The following is a 26528-nucleotide window of genomic DNA, read 5'->3' as shown; positions in this document are numbered from 1 at the left end:
CTCATCTGTCAACACCTGCTTTCTTTGGGATTGGAATTATTATATTCTCCTTGAAGTCTGAGGGTATTTTGCATGTCTCGTACATCTTGCTCACCAGATGGTAGAGTTTTGCCAGGACTGGCTCTCCCAAGGCTGTCAGGAGTTCTATTGGAATGTTGTCTCCTCCTGGTGCCTTGTTTCGATTAAGGTCTTACAGTGCTCTGTCAAACTCTTCACACAGTATCATATCTCCCATTTCATCTTCATCTACACCCTCTTCCATTTGCATAATATTGTCTTCAAGTACATCGGCCTCGTATAGACCCTCTATTTACTCCTTCCACCTTTCTGCTTTCCCTTCTTTGCTTAGAACTGGGTTTCCATCTGAGCTCTTGATATTCATACAAGTGGTTCTCTTTTCTCCAAAGGTCTCTTTAATTTTCCTGTAGGCAGTATTTATCTTAACCCTAGAGAGATAAGCCTCTACATCCTTACATTTGTCCTCTAGCCATCCCTGCTTAGCCATTTTGCACTTTCTGTCGATCTCATTTTTGAGGCGTTTGTATTCCTTTCTGCCTACTTCATTTACTGCATTTTTATGTTTTCCCCTTTCATCAATTAAATTCAATATTTCTTCTGTTACCCAAGGATTTCTACTAGCCCTCGTCTTTTTACCTACTTGTTCCTCTGCGGCCTTCGCTACTACATCCTCAAAGCTATCTATGCTTCTCCTATTGTATTTCTTTCCCCCATTCCTGTAAATTGTTCTCTTATGCTCTCCCTGAAACTCTGTACAACCTCTGGTTTAGTCAGTTTATCCAGGTCCCATCTCCTTAAATTCCCACCTTTTTGCAGCTTCTTCAGTTTCAATCTGCAGTTCATAACCAATAGATTGTGGTCAGAATCCACATCTGCCCCTGGAAATGTCTTACAATTTAAAATCTGGTTCCTAAATCTCTGTCTTACCATTATATAATCTATCTGATACCTTCTAGTATGTTCGGCCTTCTTCCATGTATACAACCTTTTTTCACGATTCTTGAACCAAGTGTTAGCTATGATTAAGTTATGCTCTTTCGTTTCTTACCCTCATTCCATATTCACCTACTATGTTTCCTTCTCCTCCTTTTCCTACTAATGAATTCCAGTTACCCATTACTATTAAATTTTCATCTCCCTTCACTACTTGAATAATTACTTTTATCTCATCATACATTTCACCAATCTCTTTGTCATCTGCGGAGCTAGTTGGCACATAAACTTTTACTACTGTGGTAGGCATGGGCTTCGTATCTATCTTGGTCACAATAATGCGTTCGCTATGCTGTTTGCAGTAGCTTACCTGCATTCCTATTTTTTTTTTATTCATTATTAAACCTACTCCTGCATTACCCCTATTTGATTTTGTATTTATAACCATGTATTCACCTAACCAGTAGTCTTGTTCCTCCTGCCACCAAACTTCACTAATTCCCACTATATCTAACTTTAACCTATCCATTTCCCTTTTTAAATTTTCTAACCTACCTGCCCGATTAATGGATCGGGCATTGCACACTTCCGATCTGTAGAACACCAGTTTTCTTTCTCCAGTCATACTGAGTTGGCCCCGCCCGGATATCCGAATGGGGGACTATTTCACCTCCGGAATATTTTACCCAAGAGGACGCCAGTATGTATGTATGGCTATTGTGATCAAAATGCCCAACGGGTGTGTGCTACGTATGCTCCTCGGTATCCTGGACGACATTATCCATGTGTCCGGACCGTTCGCCGGATAGTTAAGTTATTTAAGGAAACAGGAAGTGTTCAGTCATATGTGAAACGTCAACCATTACCTGCAACAAATAATGATGCCCAAGCAGGTGTTTTAGCTGCTGTCGCGGCTAATCTGCGCATCAGAAGCATACAAACTGCGTGAGAATCGGGAATCTCAAAAACATCGGTGTTGACAATGCTACATCAACATCGATTGCACCCGTACCATATTTCTATGCACGAGGAATTGCATGGGACGACTTTGAACATCTTGTACAGTTCTGCCACTGGGCACAAGAGAAATTACAGGACGATGACAGATTTTTTGCACGTGTTCTATTTAGCGACGAAGCGTCATTCACCAACAGAGGTGACGTAAAATGGCATAATATGCACTATTGGGCAACGGAAAATCCACGATGGCTGCGACAAGTGGAACATCAGCGATGGCGGGTTAATGTATGGTGCGGCATTATGAGAGGGAGGATAATTGGCCCCCATTTTATTGATTGCAGTCTAAATGGTGCAGTGTATGCTGATGTCCTACGTAATGTTCTACCGATGTTACTACAAGATGTTTCACTGCATGACAGAATGGTGATGTGCTTCCAACATGATGGATGTCCGGCACATAGCTCGTGTATGGTTGAAGCGGTATTGAATAACATATTTCATGACAGGTGGATTGGTCGTCGAAGCCTGCACATTCACCGGATCTGATGTCCCCAGATATCTTTCTGTGAGGAAAGTTGAAGGATATTTGCTATCGTGATCCACCGACAACGCCTGACAACATGCGTCAGCGCATTGTCAATGCATGTGCGAACATTACGGAGGGCGAACTACTAGCTGTTGGGAGGAATGCTGTTACACGTACTGCCAAATGCATTGAGGTTGATGGATGTCATTTTGAGCATTTATTGTATTTATGTGGTATTTACGGGTAATCATGGTGTAACAGCATTCTTTCTCAGAAATGATAAGCTCACAAAGGTACATGTATCACATTGGAACAACCGAAATAAAATGTTCAAACCTACTTGTTACCAACTGTTCGTCTAAAATTGTGAGCCATATGTTTGTGACTATATGCCACAAAGCAAAAAAAGTGGTCCAACTAAAACATTCACATTTCTTTACGTAGTACACGAATATGTAATAAAAACTGGGGGTTCCTATTTAAAAAAAAACGCAGTTGATATCCGTTTGACCTATGGCAGTGCCATCTAGCGGGCCAACCATAGCGCCATCTGGTTTCCCCCTTCAAGCCAGACAAGTTTCGTTCTTTGTAGTTTCTTCGTTGACGCTTATTTCGTGAGATATTTAGTTCGGTCACGATCAATGGACCACCCTGTATATATTGACACTTTACGACGAGAGCGAAGGAACAAAGAAGCGACAGATGCTCACCAGCATATGCTCCTGTTACTGACAGCGTGTACACCACCTGGCAACCTGTCAGTGCCGTGGGAGGGGAAGCGGGCCAGTCACCGGTGTTACCTGGGCAATGGCAGTGTGTCCAAGCTACTAGGCCAAACTGTCACATGTTGCTAGTTATTTCAATTGCACAATAGTCAGGTAAAAGAAAAAAATTCTTTTTAATATAGCAACTGTAGATTTGCATAGCATATGTGGTGACACATACCACTCCACAGAAGTGAGGTGTGTCCCTAGGTCTTCATATCGATGAATGATACAACAAAAAGTTACAGGGATGCAGATATTGTGTGGGGATATTTTCATTTCGCACATGGTGAGCCATATTGAGGGACAACACGAGACAGTGATCACAGAAACTTCACTCGAGGCAGTACTGTATCAGAGCCGTAAATAAATACGGATTGCACAGATATATGAATAATGGAAGTTAGTTAAATAAAAATGTAAAACTATCTTCATTGTTCATTATGGTTTGGTATATGTATCAAGACAGTTGTAGGCAGTTACTGTATGTATTTGTGGAGAGAATACATACATTGTTAACTCAAATGGAATTTTGCAAATCATTTCTTAGAAATGTGGTACAGAAATTCTGAAGTTTAAGGCAATTACAACCAGAAAGGAAATTTGAGAGAACTCCAAAGGCACAGCAATCACATGTTAAGGTAACAATGTAGGAAAAGAAAGATTGTTACTTACTGTGAAGAAGATATGTCAGGTTGCAGATGGGCACAATTAAAGACACTTACATATAGCTTTCAGCTATGGCCTTCATCAGTAAAAGAGACTACAGTATTATGAAAAGGATAATTGCTACTCAACATATAGCAGAGATGCTGAGTTGCAGATAGGCACAACAAAAAGACAGTTACACAATAGGCTTTTGGTCAACAAGGCCTTTGTCAAAAATAGACAAAGCATACACATGCACACACGCGCATACACACACACGCACACACACACACGAGACTGCCAACTCAACGTCCTTTAGGCACGAGATGCTGGAGTTGGCGGTCATGCGTGCGTGAGGTGTGCTTGCTTGTGTGTGTGTGTGTGTGTGTGTGTGTGTGTGTGTGTGTGTGTGTGTGTGTGTTTTATTGATGAAGGCTGTGGCCAAAAGCTTTATGCAGGGGTATTTTAACTGTGCCTGTCTGCAACTTTATGTGTCTCCTTTTCATAAGCAGCAAACTGTCTTTTGCTACAATGTTGATTTTTCTACCTGGAGTTTCCACTGTCCGAGAAGTTATGGTAAAGAATATCAAATTTACATTGAACATCACACTCCACACACTCATTTAAGGAATTACTATTCATCATTTTAATACATTAATGATGCCGTTATCCCTTTCACTTGTCACTCGCCACCATCACAACACTTGATTTCCTCAACAATGACTTTGCAACACTTATGAAACAACTACAATACCTGTGTGTCTTCAGTAACATATCTTTTATAGCCTTTCCTTTGGGATACTAGCTGATATTCATCAGTTGCTCTCTTACAGGCATGCTCTGGAACCTCCAACTGGTAAGCCTTTTTGCCACTTCCAACGTAAGTCACCTGCAGGGAAAAATGAACAAGTGTTCAAACAGTACACAGAATAATGTTCCATATTCCCATACAATACATAATGTGCAGTGTATAATTGAGGAATAATTGATAAATGTCTATACAAGCTAGACCACCAACTGCAGAATTATGTACTTCAGGAGACTATTTCATACAACGTAATAAACTAATAGGTTCATGTACATCTACATGGTTGTGATAAAACCTACAAAATGGCTTAAATTAGAAAAAGACAGGGAAAAAACTTTTTCATACCATACTCCAATTCAGATTCTTTTAAATTAAGAGAGAGAAATGCTGTGTTTAACGCTTTCACTATGCTCTATCACACGCCATATGAGAAATGGTGTCCCATCTGCATTCGTGGCAGTCTTCTTCTTCTTCTTCTTCTTCTTCTTTTCATTTTGGTATTCTGAGCACCATGTTAATTCTCATCAGCTTCGTTTCTTCTGGTCTTGTTCTTTGTTCAATATTCTTTAATTCTCATCATACTTTGCAACATTCTTTACTCTTCTGTTCATGATGATTTTCCTGATAATGTTTGATATTCTCTCTCTATCTTGGTATACAGTTCTTGATTTGCTCATCTCCTAAATTGACAGTCTTCTATTCTTCAAGATCTCAATGCCTCCTGATAATCTTTTATTTCACCACTTCTAATCTCTGAAGTATTCCTTTTCTTACTAGGTAAAGAGCTTCTGCTGTGCATAATGCTCCAGTGCCTATCATACTCTGAAATGTCTCAATTCTACATCAATCAAAGTATTATCCTTATTGTTGATGTTCATGGATTGTATGCTAAATTCATTTTGTTTTACTTGTGCTCCCAGAGCTTCCCTTTTCTGTAAGCCCAATTTGATCTCCCCAACTTCTGAATTTTCCCTCTCGTTGCCTTCCATCTAGAAGCTACCTTAATATTTGTCAAGCTGTGCCTTCTCGATAGTAAACTGTAGATCTGCTTTAGCCGCCATATTTGAAGCTGTGTGGTTTGGTTAACCACCTCTTTTATTAATTCCGACAATATTGTCTGTGAATGTTAGATAATCTACCTGTATTTCTTTGCCTGTGCACCCTAGTCGCATTCTACCCACTCCTTTCATTTCTCGTCACCATTTCCTGATCGCCTCACAAAGAATACGATTAAAGAGCAAAGCAGAGAATCTGACTCTGAGTTTAATCTTTATGGCCCCTAAAAGCTTTCCTCTGAACTTTACCTTGGATGTTGTATTGCTTAAGGTCTGTTTAATCAGTCCACTGGATTTTCTATCCAAACTCAACTCCTCTAAAATTTGAAACAGTGTTTGATTATCTATTGAATAACAAGCTTCCTTTAAGTCTATGCTGTTGTCTATGTCTAATACTTCAAACAAATCATTTATGCAATAAATTGTAGCACGGATGGCTAGTGAGCTATTCTTTTATATTGTTACTGAACAACTGGAGATTTCCAATTTACTCCCTGATGCCCGTTAGTGACATGTTGTGGACTTATGAATCCTAGATAGGGATGTATAGCCTATACATAACTCACCTTTGTTTCTAATACTGTGGTTGTGAATTCCACAGTTCATCCATAATTCATCTTTGTTATTAACCACAAATAACTTTAGAAAGTTTATGCATTTATAATTAAGTGTACCAATTCCTAGGTCCCTGAAGTGTCTCCTAGAAGATGACCAGTTATCAACATTATGTAATAAAAACTGTCCTATTTTGTAAGTATCGGTGATGAATTATGACTCTTCATTTTAAAATATCGTCACTCTAAAGCAAATGCACATTTTGAAAGCCCACATTTCCCACCAGTTCATTCTCACCCATTAAAATACAATAGCGGTATGAAGATAAAACAGTTGACACATTGTTCTTTAAAAATACATCCCATGCGCTTCATTATATTAACAAACTTCCAACATGTTTCATAATGCAGAAAAATCAAATAGTTCTAGTTTGTCACAAACAAATTTTGTCAGTCCAGTTCTAATACAAAGCAACAACTTAATTTATTACAAAACAAAGTTAATCATCATTTCTTTTCCATCCTTCTTAGCCTCCGTTGCATCAACATAAGTTTTCCAGGTACTCGGACTCCTGGGATGTCATGATGGATATGGCTCAAATGTCCTTTGCTAGCCAATAATATCATACTTTTTAACGCACAAATTAACAATAGGAATTTCATTGCTTGTTCCCTTTATCAGTGACACGCACGCACGCACACACACACCATGGTGTGTGTGTGTGTGTGTGTGTGTGTGTGTGTGTGTGTGTGTGTGTAGGCCTTGTTGGTCAAAAGCTCACTTTATGACAGTCTTTTTGTTGTGCCTATCGCGTCTCAGCATCTTCACTATATCGTGAGTAACAAATATTGTTTTCATAATATTGTTACATTCCATCCTGGATTTTCCATTGCAAAATTGTGTAGTTAGTTCTGAAAAAGATGTGAGGGGGTTTCAATTTTTTTTCCCACACTTCAGTCCTTCATAAGACAAAGATAACACAAGGTGGTATGAACTACATCAAATAATGAAAATACAGGGAAAAACTTGCCTCATTGCAGGATAGAAGCATAAGCAGTTCATAACTGTTGTTTCCACTAATTCAGTCATTGCCATATTTTTTTCAGAATTGTACTGTCTTAACACTGAGAACAGTCTTCATTTCTCACAAAGGGATGATTTTAGCCATTAAGGCGTTAAGAGTTGCAGAGTGATATACGCCTTATCACTGATGTTAATCTTGATAATCCACACTTCTTGACTGGTGCCGACGTCTGGTTGCCTCCTAACTTCTCAATGTGAAGTACTGTATAGTTGTTCTTTACAAATCTTATTTTGCTCATGAGATGGATAGTCTCTAACATGGCACATAACATGAATCTTATTTAGTTTACTACTGTGCACAATAGAAGTTTGTTTCTAAGGTCAGTAGCCTGTAATGTTCCTCTCCACTTTCATCAAGCCTTGATGATGTTTAAATTCTGATGACTTATGTGACTGATCATATATTTGATACTATAGCTGCCACCTCTAGCATCATTTACTTCTATACTGACAGGAACACCGTATATATTACTTAGTTTCTCCATTCAATATTCACCCTTATTTTAAAGCCAAAATATCTTTACATTATTAGAAGGCACTCACATATAACTTTCTGCGACAGCCTCTGTTAGCGTGCGCGCGCGCGCGCACACACACACACACACACACACACACACACACACACACACACACACACACGCGTGCACACACACACACACACACACACACACACACACACACACACACACACACACCGCCAACTCCAACATCCCGGGCCGAGATGCTGGAGTTGGCAGTTGAGTGTGCATGAGGGGTGTGTGGGTATGTGTCTCTCTTTATTGATGAAGGCTGTGGCCGAAAGCTACATGCGAGTGTCTTTTAATAGTGCCTGTCTGCAACTTGACGTTTCTTCTTTACAGTAAGTAGCAATCTATCTTCTCTTACATTGTTGATATTTCTACCTGGAGTTTCCATTGTTTGATATCATTAACAATGAAATACAAAGAAAAGTCAAAGTTGCTTGTAGTATGAAGTAACACTATACAATGGGCATTTTATATACTGATTGCACCTGTCCTCTGATGAATGATTGTTTCTTTAGCAAAATATTACATTAAAACTCTTGTTAAAATGTTTGCCACAAACTACACGAACGTGGGCCCCCTTAATTGTGGAGCAATGCCATTTATTTCATTGGATGAGGTTTTCTCTTGCTTTTATAATTTTTTCCACACTCTGGGTGTGTATAACTTCTTTTTATCTTCACTTACAATGTCTGTATCAATACAGACTTAATTCAAGTTCAGAAAGTGTACTATAATTCATGAAATTTTTGCAGAAACAGCATATGTGGAGGAAAAGTTAGACACTGTGTGATCAAAAATAGCAGGTATAATAATTAGCCTGCAATGATGACACTGCAGCAGATACAAGAAAAAACAGCAACTGTGCAAACTAAACAAACATAAGAGAAACTGGAGTTTCAGTTTACTGGACACACCTTCTCTCTGAAGAATCTCTTCTGTTCCTCCAGGTAGCTTTTTGTTTCCCTTTCCAGCTCAAGCTTGGCTGAAATGTATTTGTCATACTGTTCATCGACCCCTTGTTCTGGTATTATTACACCTTCAGTCCTTGCTTTCTCATGATCAAATGCTCCCTACAACAGTACATCATTACTGCTAAACACTACAATACCAACTACAGAAGAACATTCACAATAACCAACTACTTGTAACTAGTGATAAAACATACCAATCATTATAATAACAAATCCATCTTCTCCACGAATTACACCATTCCTTTAAAAAAGGCAACACAGAATTTTAGAAGACAATCTGGATTACATAAAAGCTACACTGAGATGGTTACAAGTATTTTATAAATGGTAAATGCCCTTTATTGCCACAAGTAATGCATAACACAATACGCCAGGCAGTATTAAATGTCTAGTGATTTGAAAACTGTTTACACTATAACAGTTGGAATTTGGCAGTTCCTCTTTCTTAAATGAAAAATTAGTGAATGCGACGGCAGCACTATATCTGCATTGTGCAATATTGCAGTCCCTGTATTCTGAAGTATGATGCAATGTTGACAACATAGGGAAGTTTGGGTGTAGCAGTGAGTCTTACTCGGATAACCAAATGGTAAGCCGACTGCTCGCAATAAGCAGGATATCTGGGTTTGAAGCCCAGTCTGGCACAAATTTTCACTGTCAAAATTCCATTATATAGCTGACAGTAGTCCATATTCGGAACTGTAAATCTGTAATGGGTTAATGCTTTGTATTATGTGCAAATAATTGCTGCTACTGATTAGTTGAAAATGTGTTCATTTTACAGGGTTTGCTGTCAGGGAGGGCAACAAAGTTGGTTCTTTGGTGACATTATACCTTGCCACAACATGTGTAGAACATAGACATTAACACTGACAACAGAAGTTCGACATCAAGCACACAAAACGTTCTTGGCAGTAATTGTTTGACACTGACATTGGGAGCCACCTACCCCGTCTGGTGCAGTTTACGTAATCAGCTACTCATAACTATCTCGGTCAACATAAGGTAACAAAAATAAATTTAGAAATTTACTCTGAAATTAAATGCTGCAAAAATTATACACAGATAACAATCGGTGAAGCACTTGCTTCAACAGCCTAGATGGCAAAATCCAGAGGCAGTCAGAGTACAAGACATAAGGCACAAGCTGAGGTGAGAACGGAGAGTTTCAGCAAGACAGAGAAGGACTTCCTGCAGGTTGGTAGACATGGGAGGGGAATGTCATAACTATTTGGGAAGTGGTTCCCAGATATTGTCTCTGTGGTCTTTGGTCAGTGCACAAGCTCACTCCGTATACTTTGTTGACAAAAAGTATTACAGGTCAATATTTTAAATCTTTTGTACATTGATTCTGATGTGCATCTATTTTATCACCTTCAACTGTCAATACACATAAACTGGTAACAGACTGAATAACTAAACTGTTAATTTCTCTTTATTCTCAGGCTACTGACTGTCGTCTTATTACTAGGGACCAGAAAACGTAGCATCTATTTTTGATGAAATTTGCATCTAATTGTTTTGGTTTGTAAATGATTACACACACAAATTTAAAAGGTTTTCACACTACATGCTTGTAAACGATGCTTAAATATTTTGGAACTGCTGCTTTTGAAAAAACTTCAACTGTCAGCAACCCATGACGAATATGGAGAAGAGTACTTTCTCTTCTCAATTGCATGCTACATGCTACCTCTGTCTTCATAAATGTATAAGTTAAAATTGTGTGTTATTGTACTTCTTGTTACTTACTATCTTTTCTTTAAGGTGGTTGTTGTGCCTAATCATTTAACTCTAAACAACTAAAATTTTAATAATCAGGGGATAACTCTTTGTGTTGCTGTTTGATAAACTTCATTTTTAAATTTCTTTGTGTAGAGGGCAACACATGAACCCATTGCTCAAAAGTGGTTGTTGAGCCTAATCAGTTAATTTACACTCAACGATTTTTACTCATGATGTGTGCCTGAGTATTATTATTATTTACATTCTTTGGGTTTAATAGAAGTTGTTAAGAATAACTCACATAATCAATCAACCCTACCATTCTCCCCACACTATGGTACGCAATCTACGATGACAAAATTTTAAAAGTTCAAAATGTTAAGTGACGTATATTTGATTTGTGCATCAGAATAAAACAGTTTTCATTATATTTATGCTTCATCCCTAACTTCACTTCATGTTGCTACTGCATATTCTTGCATTGGACAACCTGTGGTGTAATATTTTCGCACTAATGAACACAGGAGACAAGCCGATAATTTGCTTACTGTGTATATACTGCCAGAATGGATTAGTTGTCAGCCATTTGCGCATGTGCATGCCCCCACACCCGCATGAGCTGACATGACAAAAAGGTGGAGTAAAAGAACCCCCTGAAGTAAAGTTTCCTATTACAACCAACGACAAGTATATGGTGGCAACTGAACAACAAACTGCAGCCTCGAGATAAGTGGCAGTGCTGCAACGCACAGCGAAGGGCTGTTGGAACAGTCTCAGGCTTTCATACAAACCCACGCCATCAAAAATGCCACCAGTTACCAATTTACATAACTGATAGTTTCAATGAACAGTGTATAGGGAGCTCATTGTTGCCACATTGAAATTTTTTTCCTCCCCAATTCTTCCATTTAATTGTGAAGGTTTTAAATAAACTTCCTTTTGTAATTGTACTGGATCCCTTAAGCTTCAGCCTTGTTTACACAACAGGTGGGCCCCCTCTCACCCTGGGGTCTGCGCGACCTGCTCTTCCTTTTAACCTTTCCCAATCTATATGTACCTCCTCCGTGAGAAATGAACTATTAGTTCCAAAAGCTAGGCAGTGTATAACACTTATGTGTACGTGTCAGCAGTATTGCATATTTCACCTGCTGAAGATAAATGATGACCAATAATTCTGTCTCAACATTTAATAGTTTTTTCAACTGAATTTTCCTTTCATATAATCCCATAAACTTGGAAAATTCTACAGAAACCGGAAATAATTATTGTGAACCTGGCAATGACACCAAGACATTTGCACGTCATGTGTCGACTGGGGCTCACTTGCTCAGAGAGTGATATTACAGCAGCAGGCAGGACTGCTTTGTGTAAACCTCAGGATGGATCCTAACATTGCTACCTTACCTGGGGATACTATATAGTTATGCCAGTTAAGTGTGATTTCGTGCCTTGTGCTGACATGGCAAAAAGGTGGAGTAAAAGACCCTCCTGAAGAAAGTTTCCTATTACAAAATCTTATCAATTAGCTTAATGTCTGCTGAACTGCCCCCCAAAAATCCATAAGGGTGGTGTTCCTCTCAAACCTATTGTCAGTAACATAGGAGCTCCGACACATTGTGTAGTACAACACCTCACTATTCTAATGAGTCCACTAGTGTGTATGTGTGCACATCAATTAATAATGTGCAGATTTTATACATCGATTAGAGGGTTCGTACCTTAATAACAAATTTTAGGAAGTTTTGATGTGGTCTCCCTTTTGCTTGCATCTGCTGGATGTCAGAATCACTGTAATTAAGTGTAGTGTTGAAAAAACTAAAATGTTTTGACCATGTTGATTTCCAAATACTTTTTTGTCAATGATCAATTTAATGAATATATACAAATAAGTTTGCGATGGGGAGCCCTTTGGCGCTATGGTTGTCAGTCTCTTTACAGATTTCGAGGAAGGTTCCCTGAAGTTAACAGCATTCAAACCTGCATGCCTCCTCCATCCTTCCTTTTTTTATGTACACAAAACTTCTGTTATTTGCTCACTGGACAGTGAGAATTTGCATAGCTTTTTAGAACATCTCAATTCAATTCATCCAAAAGTTCTTTTCGCTATTGAATTGGTGAAGGGTGGCTGCCTTCCCTTTCTCACTGTTGGCCATGAGTGAGGATGATGGTACAATGGAACTGAGTTTATGTAAGTTTCTCACAATTTGATGCAGCTAACTGAGAATGACACACCTGCTTAACATGTCAGTGAGATGTTTTCTATGAGAACAACCTTACACACAGAAAAGTAGATACAGAAAGGGGGGAGGGGAGGTGGGGGGTAGTAAATCAGCTTAAAATGATGTTGCTGCAGTGCAGGAAGACAGAATCTAAGGCATTATTTTTAAAAGATACATAAAACAAATATATAGGGCAGACGACATACCCACATAGTGCTCTCAATCTCATTATAGTGCAATTCCGCTGAAAAAGACTACCATGTATTGTCTCCACTACTATTCATTCCCCTAGTGAATCATAGCTTCTACAAGAATATAAAATCTCTTACAACTAAGCAAGCTGCCAAGATTAAACTCCTATTAATAATAAATTTCTTTTCTTCTCATTTTTCAATCTTCATCTAGAGGTCTACCTGGTGCATATATAGCATGTGCCTGAATCTTTCAAAACTATCAGACTGTGGTTTATGAAGATTTATCATTCAGATTGCAATTTTCAATATATAGAGCCCAATAGTTCACTAAGTTTTGCTGCAAATCATGTAACTGAAATTATTACCATTGCATTTCATTTCCATGTATAAAAGGCAATGTTCCAACAGATTGGCTCACTAACTCATCATAACTCAGCTGAAACTGCTAAGGATAGAAATCTGAAATTTGGAAAGGGTGTTGATCTTATACTGTAGGCGTCAGTTGAGAAGGGATTTTTTGAAATTCCACCCTTAAATGCACAAAACAAGAAATTAAAGGGTGTTTTGAAAATTAGATGCTATTAATGCAACTTTGAAGCTCGATCAACAAAAATAAAAGTCATTATGAAAGAACTACTAAAGTATTTGTAAAGCTACATCTATGAAAATTGGTGTTTGAGTTCTCTGTTACAAATAAAAAGCACATGGTTTGGTCTTTTTTGGAAATTCGACCCCTAATGGGATGCACAATGAAATAAAATGTTTTATAAAAATATTTCATCATGAAACCATTTTTAAAGCTAAAGCTAAAGCTAAATCTATGAAAACTGGTAATTGGCTCTGTTAGAAATGAAAAAATATGTTAAAAAATTGTTGAGGCTTTCGTGGCCACTTGTTGACAAACTGCCTACTGGCTTCTGTTTCGGGTTCTTCGGCCAACGTTCTTCTAATGATTTTTCTGACGTTTCACCAGCACGAGTGGCTGGCATTGTCAAAGCTTCACCCTCCATTGCCAGTGGTGAACTGGAGCCGAGCATGCGGGCGCAGACTATATGTACCTGTCGCGCCAACGTCCGAGGGCTTCTCCGCGGTCATTTCCGGTGCGGTTCTCCTCTTGCTACCTGCGACTGTCATTCGCTGCAGTACGGGGAGCCAGGATCCGTTTACCTTAAGGCTTTCCTCTTTCTTGTTCAAACTGTTCGCGTGTTTTTGTATTTCCACAGCTTCTCTGAACAACCGCGTGTGATAGTGCTTCTCTACAGCCAGAACTTACGTGTCGGCAAATTTTATTATGTGGTCGGTCTCATTCAGTGCGTGCTCTGCCACGGCCGATTTCTCCACCTGCCCCAACCTGCAATGTCGCTTATGCTCTTTGATCCTGGTGTTAACGGATCGTCCAGTCATTCCGACATAAACATTTCCGCATGTGCATGGTATATTCCCGACATTGCAAGTGGGTCTCTTTTCTCCTTCGCCGATCTAAGACACTCTTTGATCTTCCTTGTCGGTTTGAAAATCATCTTTACGCCATGTTTGCGCAATATACGGCCGATTCTGTCCGTCACTCTGGGAATGTAGGGCAGAAAGGCCGTACCCGACATTTCTTTTTCTGGTTCCTTACTTCGCCGAGTGTTTGGCTCTGTTACACTTCTAATATAATTTGTGGAGTACCCATTGCTCCTCACGACAGTTTCCAGGTGTTGCATTTCTCGTTTGAGGTGTTGCGGCTTTGGGGTAGGGGATGAAAGCTGTTTCCATTGCTGTGAGTGCTGTCTTGTCTCAGGATCAAAGTGCTGAACCCACATTTCATCCATTATCACATACCTTGCAAGAAAGCCGTCTTCATCCACTACAAATTGGTGGACGATTTCTTACAACACTGCAGACACTACCGTCTCTGATCTGTATTCAAGTCTTTCGGGATCCACCGAGATCCTATTGTGAATTGCAGTCACTGTTTCATCACTGAAAATGGTGACAGGCCTTCTGCTCCTTGGTGCATCTTCCACACTTGTTCTTCCACGTTTGAAGTCGGACACCCAGTTTTTCACTGTTGCACATGATGGAGCACTGTCCGTAACTGTATTCTGCATGTCCTCTACAATTTCCTTGGGTGTCATTCCCTTCAAATGAAGATATTCAATCACAGCACGGTTCTTGATTCTCTCGATGTTTTTGCTCACACTATGGTATACAACGCATCCCAGTGGAAAAATTAACAAAGCTGGAGTAGCGAAATTTGACTTGCATACCCACAAAGGGTCACCATAAAAGTAGGCGATGGTGGTTGTGGTTGAACAATACGTTATGGTAATTCATAGAATGAAGGTTTGTCATCACTTAACACTTCCGGGCTGAGATGCTGTGGTCCATACATAAGACTCTCCCCTGACGTTTTGCCTTCGACTGCGGTAGGCATCCTCCGAGGACAATCAGCGAGCTGCAACAAGAGCACGAGTGAGCGCTGTATACATAAGTCATCCAGAGGGCGCCGCTGTCAATCACGTGATTTTGGCTGTGCTATGATCTCTGATATTGCCAACTTTCTCAATTGAATTTAATCGACTGTCACGCCGTTGCTGCAACCATGTCTTATCCAGCTTAATGCCTTCATCTTTTCTATTAAAATTATTGCAGTGTTTGGCAACCTCAATGGCCTCTCTGTACATTCGCTCATAATAATGCGATGTCTTAGCTATGACAGTCGTCTCACTAAACTTTGTTTCATGATCACCTTCCTGAAACTTGTTCCGCTACAGCCGATTTATCAAGATGTCCGAGGCGGCAGTTCCTTTTATGTTCACACAGACGGGTGTTGACGCTTCTTTTTGTTGTACCTATATAGACCTTTCCACAACTGCATGGAATTTTATAGACACCTGGTGTAGGTAGAGGATGTCGTTTATCTTTTGCGGATCTTAAATATTCTTTTATTTTTGTGGTGGGTCTGAAAACAGTTTCCACATCGTACTTGCTTAAAATTTTTCCATTGTGATCAGTGACCTTGCTGATGAATGGTAAGAACACTTTCCCCTTGGGTTGGTGTTGATCCTTGCCCCTCCTGGTTGTCAGTCTAGGGCGTAATGCACGATCTATCTCTCTGTTGGAATACCCATTCTTCTTGAAGGTCGCTCCAAGGTGTTCAATCTCATCATCTAAGGGATCTGGTTCATGTATTTTGTGCGCTCTGTCTATTAATGTTTTAATCACCCCTCTTTAATGTCTTGGGTGGTGGTTAGAATCTTTCTGCAGATAACGACCAGTGTGTGTGTCTTTTCTGAAAACCTTATGACCCAATGATCCGTCCTCTCGCTTAATTACAGTCACATCTAAGAAGTTCAGATGACCATCGATTTCCTTTTCCATAATGAATTGAATTCTTGGATTAATACTATTCAGATGTTACAGGAAGGCATCCAGTTCCTCTTTCCCCATAGGTCCATGTAACAAATGTATCGTCTACATAACGATACCATCTGGCTGGTCTTTTTCTAGCTGTTTGTAGCACCCATTGCTCACAGTTCTCCATGAACAAGTTAGCCACAGCTGGACTAAGAGGCCTTCCCATAGCCACCCTGTCAATCTGTTCATAAAAAAAAACCACTATTATATTGAAAATAAGTGTTTGTAAGGCAATGTCTGAATAATGCCAAAATATCACTAGGAACAATGTCCGCTATACATGTGACTGCTTCATTCACCGGAATCATGGTAAACAACGACACCACATCAAAACTGACCAGGATATTATTAGGGCCCACACTAATTTCCTTAATAATATTGATGAAGTGATATGAATTTTTAACATTACTGTCATTTCCACCAACATGAGGTTTCAGCAGCGAGGAAAGGTGTCCAGGTAATTCATGTGTGGGAGACCCTACTGCACTGACTATAGGTCTCAAAGGTACCAGCAGTTTATGTACCTTCCCTCAGTGCCTTCCTTTGTGCCTGTGATAGGTTACTATTAGGTGACTGCCCCTCGACATCTTGATAAATCGGCTGTAGCGGAACATGTGTTTCAGGAAGGTGATCATGAAACAAAGTTTAGTGAGACGACTGTCATAGCTAAGACGTCGCATTATTATGAGCGAATGTACAGAGAGGCCATTGAGATTGCCAAACACTGCAATAATTTTAATAGAAAAGATGAAGGCATTAAGCTGGATCAGATATGGATGTCAACATTGCAGCAACAGCGTGACAGTCGATTAATTTCAATTGAGAAAGTTAGCAATATCAGAGATCATAGCACAGCCAACGTCACGTGATGGACAGTGGCGCTCTCTGTATGACTTATGTATACGGCGCTCACTCGTGCTCTCATTGCAGCTCGCCGATTATCCTCGGACGATGCCTTCCGCAGTCGAAGGTGATATGTCGGGGAGAGTCTTGTGTATGGACCATGGCATCTCAGCCCGGAAGTGTTAAGTGATGATTACTGTAACTATCTTGGGCTAGAAACTTTATGAGCGCCCGTCGTATTGCCCATAAATGTAGGAAAAGCCATATCTATTAAAATTCATGTGGAGGACGTCACTGGATTAGTTCTCATGACACAAAGTTTTGCAGCAAGTCAACGAACTTTCCTCAGTGAACATCAAGGACAGAATAAGAGTTTGCAGGTAGGTCATCTCGCAAATGGAGAATGATGGAAAAGTTCAGCATCCTACCTCCTTTGGTCATGTTTGTAATCATGTGTATGGCCATTGTTTTAGTTGTAAACTAATGCCTACAGCCTTCAAAGTCTGGACTGATGTTATGAGTTGGACAAGAGACAAGATTACTACCATGGACTACGTGAAAGCAACAAAGCAAAGGTTCACAGTGAAAAAAGTTATGGAATTGATATACCGTCTGAAGTACATTATCTTCAAAGACACAAATGTGTAAGATACATTTGTGCGGCACTAACTGAAGGAATAACACTACAGCTGTTTTCATATTACCATTTAAATCTTTAAATACACTTTCCTTGGAAGGCAGAAACTCTTACATGGACTGTTATGATTTTCTCTCCTATTTAGAAGACAACCTTGGAACTAAATAATCAATAGTACTGTCAAATTCTTCGGTACTGTACAAAAAAATTACAGCATGTGGCCTAGGTATAAAACATGAAACACTCCAACATACAGAAATACACTCCTGGAAATTGAAATAAGAACACCGTGAATTCATTGTCCCAGGAAGGGGAAACTTTATTGACACATTCCTGGGGTCAGATACATCACATGATCACACTGACAGAACCACAGGCACATAGACACAGGCAACAGAGCATGCACAATGTCGGCACTAGTACAGTGTATATCCACCTTTCGCAGCAATGCAGGCTGCTATTCTCCCATGGAGACGATCGTAGAGATGCTGGATGTAGTCCTGTGGAACGGCTTGCCATGCCATTTCCACCTGGCGCCTCAGTTGGACCAGCGTTCGTGCTGGACGTGCAGACCGCGTGAGACGACGCTTCATCCAGTCCCAAACATGCTCAATGGGGGACAGATCCGGAGATCTTGCTGGCCAGGGTAGTTGACTTACACCTTCTAGAGCACGTTGGGTGGCACGGGATACATGCGGACGTGCATTGTCCTGTTGGAACAGCAAGTTCCCTTGCCGGTCTAGGAATGGTAGAACGATGGGTTCGATGACGGTTTGGATGTACCGTGCACTATTCAGTGTCCCCTCGATGATCACCAGTGGTGTACGGCCAGTGTAGGAGATCGCTCCCCACACCATGATGCCGGGTGTTGGCACTGTTTGCCTCGGTCGTATGCAGTCCTGATTGTGGCGCTCACCTGCACGGCGCCAAACACGCATACGACCATCATTGGCACCAAGGCAGAAGCGACTCTCATCGCTGAAGACGACACGTCTCCATTCGTCCCTCCATTCACGCCTGTCGCGACACCACTGGAGGCGGGCTGCACGATGTTGGGGCGTGAGCGGAAGACGGCCTAACGGTGTGCGGGACCGTAGCCCAGCTTCATGGAGACGGTTGCGAATGGTCCTCGCCGATACCTCAGGAGCAACAGTGTCCCTAATTTGCTGGGAAGTGGGGTGCGGTCCCCTACGGCACTGCGTAGGATCCTACGGTCTTGGCGTGCATCCGTGCGTCGCTGCGGTCCGGTCCCAGGTCGACGGGCACGTGCACCTTCCGCCGACCACTGGCGACAACATCGATGTACTGTGGAGACCTCACGCCCCACGTGTTGAGCAATTTGGCGGTACGTCCACCCGGCCTCCCGCATGCCCACTATACGCCCTCGCTCAAAGTCCGTCAACTGCACATACGGTTCACATCCACGCTGTCGCGGCATGCTACCAGTGTTAAAGACTGCAATGGAGCTCCGTATGCCACGGCAAACTGGCTGACACTGACGGCGGCGGTGCACAAATGCTACGCAGCTAGCGCCATTCGACGGCCAACACCGCGGTTCCTGGTGTGTCCGCTGTGCCGTGCGTGTGATCATTGCTTGTACAGCCCTCTCGCAGTGTCCGGAGCAAGTATGGTGGGTCTGACACACCGGTGTCAATGTGTTCTTTTTTCCATTTCCAGGAGTGTAGTATCAAGAACATTATCAAAAGTGTGCACAAATATGTGAAGTGGATAAAGTGATCACTTGTGATAAGCAGGAAGTCCAGGGTCGAGCCTTGGTCAGTAAAAATTTTTGTATACGACAATAGGTATAACATGTATACTCAACACAGCTGACGTCAAAGAATTCAGAGTCAGCAAATAAATTTCGAATTATTATCAATTTGAGAAAGGAAGATAAACAATGGCTAACATGTAAGTTATCTGTCATCAAATCCAACGTTATTTTCTTAAATCTGAAATTTTAACAATAAATACAGAAATATTACATGTACTCTGTCTTGCACTATGAAAAGACGTTTGGTGTAAAATACAACAATAAGATATAGAACTATTGGCTCTTGCAACAGCTGTGATTTTCCTAGCTATAGAGATGAACATGGTCAGAACAAATAAAAATCCAATTATGAGATGAAAACTTGGATGCACTTCTAATCACAACCCTCCACTCTCCTGCAAAATAAAGCTGTTTTTTGAGACAAGGTTGTAACAACAAATAAAACTGTTTTCCTGTTGATTATATTCAGTCAATGAATGACATTAAATCATGCTCAGTTTTTTGTTAATAATGGCATATTAAAATAGCTGAGCTTTATGTCTGCTGCAAATAATAATGTGAATCAACCAGATGTCAATCATAATGTCATATTTCAGTATACATCCAGTTTAAAGCACACAATCCCCCCCCCTCCCCCCTCTTCCCTCTTCCAAAAGAACATTTATAGTTTAGAGGACAGTGTGTTTTTGTTATTTCCAGTGAGACGACACAGGAAGAAACTCATGTATAGTCCATCACCTATTTACAATACAGTAACAGCTGAAAACACGTCGAGCGATGCAGGCTTTTGAAACTGAGGGCTCTTACTTTTAGCATAGGAGAGGAATGTGATGGAGTCATTCAACACCACACATGTCATCTGGGAAAAAAAGCTGAAAACCAAAAATGGAGTGTCAGTATCTGATGAGGTACAAAAATTTGAAAAGTATTAAGAGGCAGAGGAGAAAGTGAGCATGCAATCTGCTAAAATATGGGCAATTACGTGCATTAATGGCAGATAGGAAACAATGAAATTAAAATTATATACACAGAGATGAAACAACAGAAGATAAAGGAAAGAAGAAAATGAGAAAACTGCCACAGACTGAGGCTAGGAGAGTGATAAGGACCAGGCACACCCCTATCTTCAGTCGGAAGATCATGGTCTTGTGGTCAGCACTGTTGACTCTTGACCATGGGGACCCGGGTTCAATTCCCGGGCAATTCGGGTCGCACAAGCAACATAAAATAAACAGACTTGCACTAGACTGCCCAGCTCTCCAGAAAGGAACCCCAACCCAAATATGCCAGGTGGACATTCCATCCCCTGGCCCCATTTGCAAACTTCTGAGGAGCTTTTACTGGATGGAGAAACCATGTGGCATGGATCGAAAATCAGACAATGGAGTTTCACGTGTTCTGGAACAGAAACACTGTGTTGCCAGTATATACACTCTGTTTATACCAGTTTTACCTAATTGACAACAAGATGGTCTTCGTATCAATTTAAAAGAATGCATCATGGTTGCACTAAGTTATTTCATAGGTGGTGTTCTTTCTAGTGGAGTAGCCTTTACCAAAAACAAAGCTGGTGTAAGCAAGGTGCATATGACAAACCAAACTGTACTTAAAGTTGAAAGCTTCCACATAGTTCAGGTCCTTGAGGATTACTAGACACCATCCACTACTTAAAGGAATGCAAGTTTTTCTCAAATCAAGAACAATTGTGATGATAGATTACAAACAGCCACACGAAGTATACCCCATAATTTTCTTTGTTGTTCGGTGCAGTGTTGTGTTTTGAACATGTACTACACTGACAGAAAAAAAGACACCAAGGAAGAGATGTGCGACATAAACGACAGCTCATATGCATGTTTCTACATCCGAAAGATGATATCTATTCACCAGTCACATAAGAGTAGTAATAGTAGGGCCACTATGAGGATGCAAATCACGTTTGCTTTAAATACATGCTCTAATGCTCATCAGCATTAGTCACCTTTGAGATCGGACATGGTGTAGAAAGGCTTGACAGACGTGTAGTCACTGAGATGATTGCTGGCAGCAGTGTTCAACAGAATGTACGATAGCAAGAAGACTGGGCTCCGGCCGTGTGGCACTACTGAGAGGAAAGACTATCGTGTTCAGCTTATGGCTCTGGCGCATCATATTTCATCTACAGCAGCATTTGAGCAGCAGCTGGCATCACAGTGACTTACTTCAAGGGCAGCTTTGACCCATGGGCCCTGCAGTGCACATTCCACTGATGCCAAACCACCGTCATTTGAAACTTCAGTATCATCAAGCAATAGATGACTAGGCAGTAGGGTGGAGGTCTTTTGTGTTTTCTGATGAAAGCTGGCTCTGCCTTGATACCAGTGATGACCATGCTTTGGTTAGGAGGAAGCCAGTCGAGGGCATGCAACTAACCTGTCTGCATGCTAGACACGCTGGACCTGCACCAGGAGTTATGGTCTGGGGTGGGATTCCATGTAACAGCAGAACCACTCTTATGATTATCCCATGCACCCTGGTTGTGGATCTGTACAGCAGTCTTCCTGTCATTAATGAACAGCATTCCAGGGGGTGTTTTCCAAAAGGATAACCCTTGCCCACCTACAGCTGCTGTCACTCAACATGTTCTACAGTGTTGACAAGTTTGGCAGATCTGTACCCAATCAAGCACATATGGGATATCGTCAGAAAACAACTCCAGTGTCATCCACAAACACCATTAATCCTCCCTGTATTGATCGACCGAGTGCATCAAGCATGGAACTCCACCTCACAAACTGACATTTGTCACCTGTATAACACAATGCATGCTTGCATTCAACAATCTGGCAGTTATAATGGTTATTATTGTACCACACATTTGCAATGGCTTATCTTGTTCTTACATTAACCTGTGATTTTGCAATATTAACCTCTTAAATATGTTACCTAGACAAATGTATTCTCGAAAATTTATTAATCTACATTTATAATTTTTTGGTGCTGCGGTTTTTCTTTTTTCTGTCAGTGTATATGCCAACAGGGGATGTGGGGGTGTGAGTACGCAGTTTACGACCTTTAATACTATTTTTGTTTCAGCTACAATCACATTTTAAATATGTTATTCTAATGTAGCAAATCCTTTCTTAGTGTGTTTTAAAATACTTGGGCGGTTGCAAATAGCACTGTATATGTACTGTAGAAGTCAGTAATAGTATACTGGCTACCCATAAACAATGACTTGATCGCAACACACCTCAAAAAATTTAAGATCTTCACTCATGTCAGGAAAGATTCCTCCACTGTACTTGGATGCTGTAAATGTGTACCTCTTCAGCAGCAGTGACTCCTCGCAGGCCTTACAATCTAGAAAAAAAGATTCATAATCAAGCAGAAATTCAGGGTTGAGTGATTATGAAGGTAACAGGTACTACTTTGGATGCTGTTGTAAAACAAATGTCACAAATACCAATTTTTGTCAGTTAATCAGTTACATGTGTAGTCCTCTGTACGCAACCACATACGTGAGTGGTTTGTACTTACATTAAACTTAATCTGTGTTTACATTTCATAATTTTCATTAATTTTAGACCTACCAGCATCTGTAACATGCATGGACAGGATGTCTATTAGTGACAGATACAGAAATAGTCTCTTACTGGTACGGTACACAGTACTGACTAAAACTACTATGGACTAAAGCACAATGAAATTAATACTATGAGCCTATGTAAGAGACTGTATTGATTGGAGGTTATACAAAAACAAAGAGACAAGTGAAGGTGTAACATTTTTATACACACTATGTGTAGTCACATCATCATGGCCTTCATTCAGATTTGACAACACTATCATGTTGCACAAAAAAAGGGTACATAAAGTAACTGATACCAAATACATATGAACGTAACTCAGTGCCATTTGAGGTAATCAAAGTTATTTATCATAATTGCAAAAACAGTCTATTACCAATTTTTAGGCCAGAACGACTTTCATCTACCACAACAGCTCATTGTATTCGGCTGTCTGTAGGGGTGAATGGCAGCTAGGTCTGTGCTAATGGAGGTAGACAATCTTGAATTTACTCCACAGCATAGCAACAGAATTATTGCTGATAGGATACGGATAGCTTTATCCTACGAGTTATGTTTTCTGCATAACAGGATGGATGAATCGAAGGATGCAGGTATGCCTGGCTAGAAATGTTGGAGATAAAAAATCATCATCATTGCTACCAGAATAACACTACAGTGAGCAGTTGTATGGTCTGGGGAATGTTTAGTGGCTTCCCCTAAGCCTAAGAATTCTTGTAGAAATTGTTCTTGATCCACTTTGATTATAAATCCATTTTCCAAAATTGGAGTAATTCACAGTCCGATCTGTTTTTCTTGGGAAGGATGGATTCCTTCACCACCCTAGAACTGTCTGACAATGAGTCAAGAACAAGGTCATAAGTACCGCCACAGCCCCAAATTTGCTGAACAAAACAAAGAACCAGTCATTATTTGTTTTCTGTCTTGAGTTTACTGCAGCTTAACTAAAGACAAATTTACAACAGATGTATTTCACTTTTATTTATAAAGCGTCTTCTGTGGTTATTCTGCAAACTGGAAACTTAAGTTTGTACATTTTTGGTTGTTTTAAATTAAAAACAGCATTTTGTTTATAAAGTTTGAGTGCACGTTACTTACAGTATTTCTTTACATATTCTCCAAACCACTGCTTCTCCCCTCCTTGCTAGCAGCAGTTGACATTGAAAAGACCTCGTTTCACATATACACTTGGTAGTTTTTGCCATTCTGCAATATTTCTTGTGTTGCATTTGTGTTATTTACATTTCACCTTTCAAGTTAGGTGTGTTTTTTCACTCTGCACAGTATTACAGTGTTTATGTCTATACTTTGTTTTTGTGCAGGTTGTGAGCATTGCCAACATGTGAAACTACTTTTTTTGAAAATTGTGTGTGTGGCTCTGAGCACTATGGCACTTAACTACTGTGGTCATCAGTCCCCTAGAACTTAGAACTACTTAAACCTAACTAACCTAAGGACATCACACACATCCATGCCTGAGGCAGGATTCAAACCTGCGACCGTAGCAGTCGCGCGGTTCCGGACTGCGCGCCTAGAACCGCTAGACCTTTTGTGTGTGTGTGTGTGTGTGTGTGTGTGTGTGTGTCTTATATGGTTGGCAGAAATGAACCACGTAGAACAGGTTATATTTAATAAATTAGTGCCAAATAGGTACAACATCTTACACTGGATTATAGATACATGGATGAGATCTAGGGACTGGTAAGATGAAACAAGAGATAAAACTGACCACATACACACAGACATAAATTCTGTTCATGACGAGATACAGTTTACAACAGACAAAGAGCACAATAGGCACTTAAATTTCTTGGACATCACTGTACAGATTCAAAACAACCAACATACATTTGACGTATACTGAAACTGACAACAACAGGCACAATTATACATGAGACATCACAACACCCGAGTTCTCAGAAGCAGGCAGCACTTAGATATATGCTCCACAGACTAAACAAATTACCATTAGATACAGACAATTATCAAAAAGACATGAATATCATAATACAAATAGCCACTAAGAATAGATACCAGGAAAACTTAACAACAAACTCAGAAAACAGAAAAGAACAAATATCCACAAACACAAAGACAGACTCCCACACAGACACACACACAAAATACAAGATATGGAACAACACACATTGAGAAAAAAAAAAAAAAAGATGGTACACAATGACATACAACCACCAATACACACACAGAATATCCAATATTTTCAAATAAAAGGCATAAAAATAGCCCACCAAATCAACAATTCAGTTTAAAAATACTTCCCAAAAATAACAGGAAAAACTGAACAACACCATAAATGAGAAATATACCAACTGAAATGCAATAAATGTGATGGAAGATACATAGGTCAAACCAGGAGGAGGTTGGACACCAGATACAAAGAACATGGAAGCATAGGACGAATCATTTAACTTTTGCATTACACTTACACCAGCCAGCAACAAAACATTACAACCAGTGACACAGACAAAGAAATCATAAGGCTAAACAACAACTAAAAACACCACTTCATCTTACAAAAGCTACCACATTCAAAAAACCATAACAACAAATAAACAACTCATAAATGACCAACCTGGCAAACCACACATTCTTTAAACTAACCAACCACTTAATATAACATTAAATACACGCATATATCCACTAGCATCTCCTCCCAGGTTCTGTCCTATAATCACTCCAGCCCACCCCACAAAAAAAGATTTCTCTCTCTCTCTCTCACACACAAACACACACACACACACACACACACACACACACACACACACTGCAAGAAATACTGCATACTGAGAAACATTGCCAAGTGTATATATGAAATGAAGTCTTTCGACATCAACTGCTGCTAACAAGGATGGAAGAGGCTGTGGTTTGAAGAATATGTAAAGAAACACTGTATGTAGCATGCACTCCAACTTTATAAACAAAACACTGTTTTTAATCTAAAATAACCAAATATGGACAAACATATGTATACAATTTGCAAAATAACCACAGACGATGCTTTACAAATAAAAGAGAAATGCATCTGGGGTAAAATTCTCTTTAATTAAATCGCAGTAACCTCAAGACAGGAAAACCATAACTGGCTTCACAGCTGCTGCGGAAGATGGGCATGCAAACAAATGTAAACAAAGAACATTTGCTCTGGAAGAGCATAAACTGAAGCTTTCTGAACAATAACCGATCAACAGCAGCTAAGCAACAATTGCTTTGCCCTAACTGTCTACAGGAGGCCTCTGGATGAAAAAGAAGAGGTAGGCAAAAATCTGAATAACTGCAATAAAGAAACTGGAACAGCA

The 26528-nt window shown here is 40.1% G+C and overlaps 1 protein-coding gene across 2 annotated transcripts in view; it reads right to left on the bottom strand.

The window, feature by feature from the left end:
* Window positions 1-26528, bottom strand: part of LOC126416189 (DNA mismatch repair protein Msh6) — a 318808-nt gene that overhangs the window by 82117 nt on the left and 210163 nt on the right. For both annotated transcript variants that reach the window (XM_050083772.1, XM_050083773.1), the window contains 3 exons: window positions 22875-22984; window positions 8792-8947; window positions 4604-4738 (listed from right to left, as the gene is read on the bottom strand). In XM_050083772.1, coding sequence (XP_049939729.1) covers window positions 4604-4738; window positions 8792-8947; window positions 22875-22984 — 401 coding nt within the window. The remainder of the gene's footprint in view (window positions 1-4603; window positions 4739-8791; window positions 8948-22874; window positions 22985-26528) is intronic.

Source organism: Schistocerca serialis, chromosome 8, assembly GCF_023864345.2.
Source record: "Schistocerca serialis cubense isolate TAMUIC-IGC-003099 chromosome 8, iqSchSeri2.2, whole genome shotgun sequence".
NCBI classification, from domain to species: Eukaryota; Metazoa; Arthropoda; class Insecta; order Orthoptera; family Acrididae; genus Schistocerca; species Schistocerca serialis.
The sequence above is the reverse complement of the archived record's forward strand: the minus strand, read 5'-3'. Positions and strand labels throughout refer to the sequence as shown.